At 33.2% G+C, this 3061-nt stretch overlaps 1 protein-coding gene across 1 annotated transcript; it reads right to left on the minus strand.

Moving 5' to 3' along the window:
• Positions 1 to 1318: 1318 nt before the first annotated feature.
• On the minus strand, positions 1319 to 2792 carry LOC124092769 (olfactory receptor 8J1-like). Its single transcript, XM_046444572.1, has 2 exons — positions 2772 to 2792; positions 1319 to 2257 (listed from the first exon to the last, which is right to left on the minus strand). The coding sequence occupies exons 1-2, from the start codon at positions 2790 to 2792 to the stop codon at positions 1319 to 1321; spliced, it is 960 nt and encodes a 319-aa protein (XP_046300528.1).
• Positions 2793 to 3061: the final 269 nt, after the last annotated feature.

Here is a 3061-nt window from a genome sequence, read left to right on the forward strand (position 1 = left end):
AATGTAGGTCAGTGTGGGTCTAAGAAAGATAAGTCAATTAACTCACAATCACACCCTACACCAAACATTTCTCCCATTATTTTTTCTCTAAACCAGAGGAAGAAAGACTTTGTAAAAAAGATAGACTGAATATGTTAACTTTAATACAACTCTGAATATATATTAATTATAACATTCCTATGTCTCAGAGTCTAATTTTCTTAAAGCATTACAGTGTTTTTGTTGTAATTATTCTTACTAAATATTTAATAATAAGACTAAAAACCTCTTTGTCAAAACAGGATTATGAGTAAAGAGAATACAGGCATAAAATCTTATCATATGTTTTCCAGTTTAATTCTTTCATGTTTGCCAAAATTTATTCTTACAGTCCTATACAGGAATGTTTGTGAAGCTTTTTAAATATGTCTTTATGGCCAGTAACTTATGCTTCAGATTTGATAATTCTCAAATATAGCCTGGTTCTCCACCACATATTTAAGGATGTATACAACAGACTTTGGTGTATGCTTACAGATCAAGGAGTTTCCATAAATAAAGCAAAATCATTGATGAATTTATTTTTTTTCCTCTAACGATGTAAGGAATGTAGATGAAGATAACCCATTAAAGTCCAGTAATATCACAGTAAAAGATATTAATTTCAAAAAATATAAAAGTATATACTCAAAACAAAGAAAAAGAAAAACCTTTAAAGAATGTATCAAGCATATAAATCAAATTTCATGAAATTATATTGTATGTTGGGATTTACTTTTAAAATTGTACATAACATTACTTGGAAGCATTAAATGCTACCTATTAGTAGAATTCAGTTATTCATTCCAAATACATTAAGAAAGAGACAGGGAGTTTTAAATAGAAATATCAGTTCAATTTTGATAACATATAAAAATTACATTATTTATCTGTAATTACAGTTTGTCAAGGTGCAGTGATCCATTATATCAATTATACTCAGAAGAAACAAAAACAAAAGCCAAGAACAAAAATAATCAGCTTTATTCCTCTTTTCCATATGCCTTTACTCATTTTAAATTTGTTTAACTTTTTGAAACATATATATGCCTGGACTCTGCAGAACTTTTATTTATTTTTTTCACACTGGTGACCAGCTCACTTGCAGGCAGAGTTATGGAATAGTATCTGTGTTTCTATGTTACCCTCACAACTTAATAACCTACAGTTTATTTTTTAATTTAATGTCCTTTGCATCCTATATCCTGGACCCTCTTTTTTTTTCCTAGAAATACCTTTAAATTGTCAGCTTAGTTACATAACTAAGATTACTCAGGTAATCATCTTTCTCTTTATTTACCTACAAGTTCATAAACTTCATTGTTTTAAGGGACCAGAATGAATTTGTCATGAATCTCCTTAAGGCAGCCTTCACATCCTTGTTCCTCAGGCTGTAGATCATGGGGTTCAGCATGGGGATCACCAGGGTGTAAAACACAGATGCCATTTTATCAGTGTCCAGGGAATGACTGGTTCGAGGCTGCAAATACATGAACAGCAGAGTCCCAAAGAAAACTGTGACTGCCATCATATGTGAAGCACAGGTGGAAAAGGCTTTTTTCCTTCCCTCTGATGAACACATCCTTAGAATAGACAAAACAATGTTGAAATAAGATACTAGAACTATTGTTACAGAAAAAAACATATTTGTTGATGCAGATACAAAGATTATTGTTTCTGGAATGGAAGTATCAGAGCAGGACAGCGCTAACAGAGGGACACTGTCACAGTAAAAATGATTGATGACATTTGAAGCACAGTAAGACTCAGAGAATACCAAAGATGAAACCACAGTAGCTGTGGAAAAGCTATACAGGTAGGTGAGTGAAACCAGCAGTTTGCAAGTCTGCTGAGATACCATCACCATGTAGAGCAGGGGATTGCAAATTGCCACATAGCGGTCATAGCCCATCACTGCCAGCATGAACACCTCTGCTATGATAAAAACGAGGAATGCTCCCAGTTGGGTGGCACATTCGTAGTATGAAGTGGTTTTCTTACTTACTAAGAAGTTGACCAGCATTTTAGGGGCAATGACAGTAGAGTTTCCTAGGTTGATGACAGCCAGATGTCGGAGGAAAAAGTACATGGGGGTCTGAAGTTGAGAGTCAACAGTGGTGAGGGTGATGATGCCCAGGTTCCCCATCACGGTCAGCCCATAGATGAGCAGCAAGACAAGAAAGAGAGGAATCTGCAGCTCTGGAAGATCTGAGACTCCTGTGAGAATGAACTCAGTCACCTGGGTGAGATTTCCAGGAGCCTTGAGTGCAGTGCAATTCATCTGATTGTAGAATAATAATAATAAAAAAAATAGTTACAAGGTTAATTATTTTGTATAACCTTATTATATATAATGACAATTCCTTGGGTGAGATTTCCTTAAATTATGTGTTAGTCTTGCTCATTGATGAAAAATTTGTAATCATATGGAAAGTTAAAGTATGGTAAATTATAAGGTAGTCCAGGATCATGGAACATTTTGAGGGTTTACTTCTTTGACCCCTAAAGCAATTAATATTGTCCTTTGCTTGCAAACACTAGAAGCCATAATTCATATCATTTCTTTTTCATTGAGTAGGAGAGAGCCACCAGGAATTACAACAATAAAAATCAATGATTCTTTGTAATCTCTTGATCTGACACTTCTTTTTTTTTTCCTCTTTCCCTAGAACAGATGATTCTAGGCCCTATCCTTTCCCATTCTGTGTATTCTGTTTTTCAATTACCATGTTCAATTATTTAAGTCTGTTAACTGTTTTGTTTTCATTTTCCATTTTATTAAATAAAAAAAAATCTAGAAATACGATCTAAAACCTACTTTTTAGATGACTAGTTTCTTTTTTCAATCTTTAAAAAAAATAACAGTGTCAATTTTAACATTTTTGTAACTTGTTGACATGATGATTTACTGGGTATTTCTTCCTACCTTTCCCTTCTCATTATTCTTGTTTTCTTGTTCCAGAAGCTGTATAATTCCTCCCATTCTTTCCACTGTTTTATTTTTATCATCATTTTTATTTATTACATTTACAACATTTTTTAT

This window comes from Marmota monax, unplaced genomic scaffold (genome assembly GCF_021218885.2).
Source record: "Marmota monax isolate L192 unplaced genomic scaffold, Marmota_monax_Labrador192_F-V1.1 WCK01_AAM20220418_F8-fsc00038, whole genome shotgun sequence".
NCBI lineage: Eukaryota > Metazoa > Chordata > Mammalia > Rodentia > Sciuridae > Marmota > Marmota monax.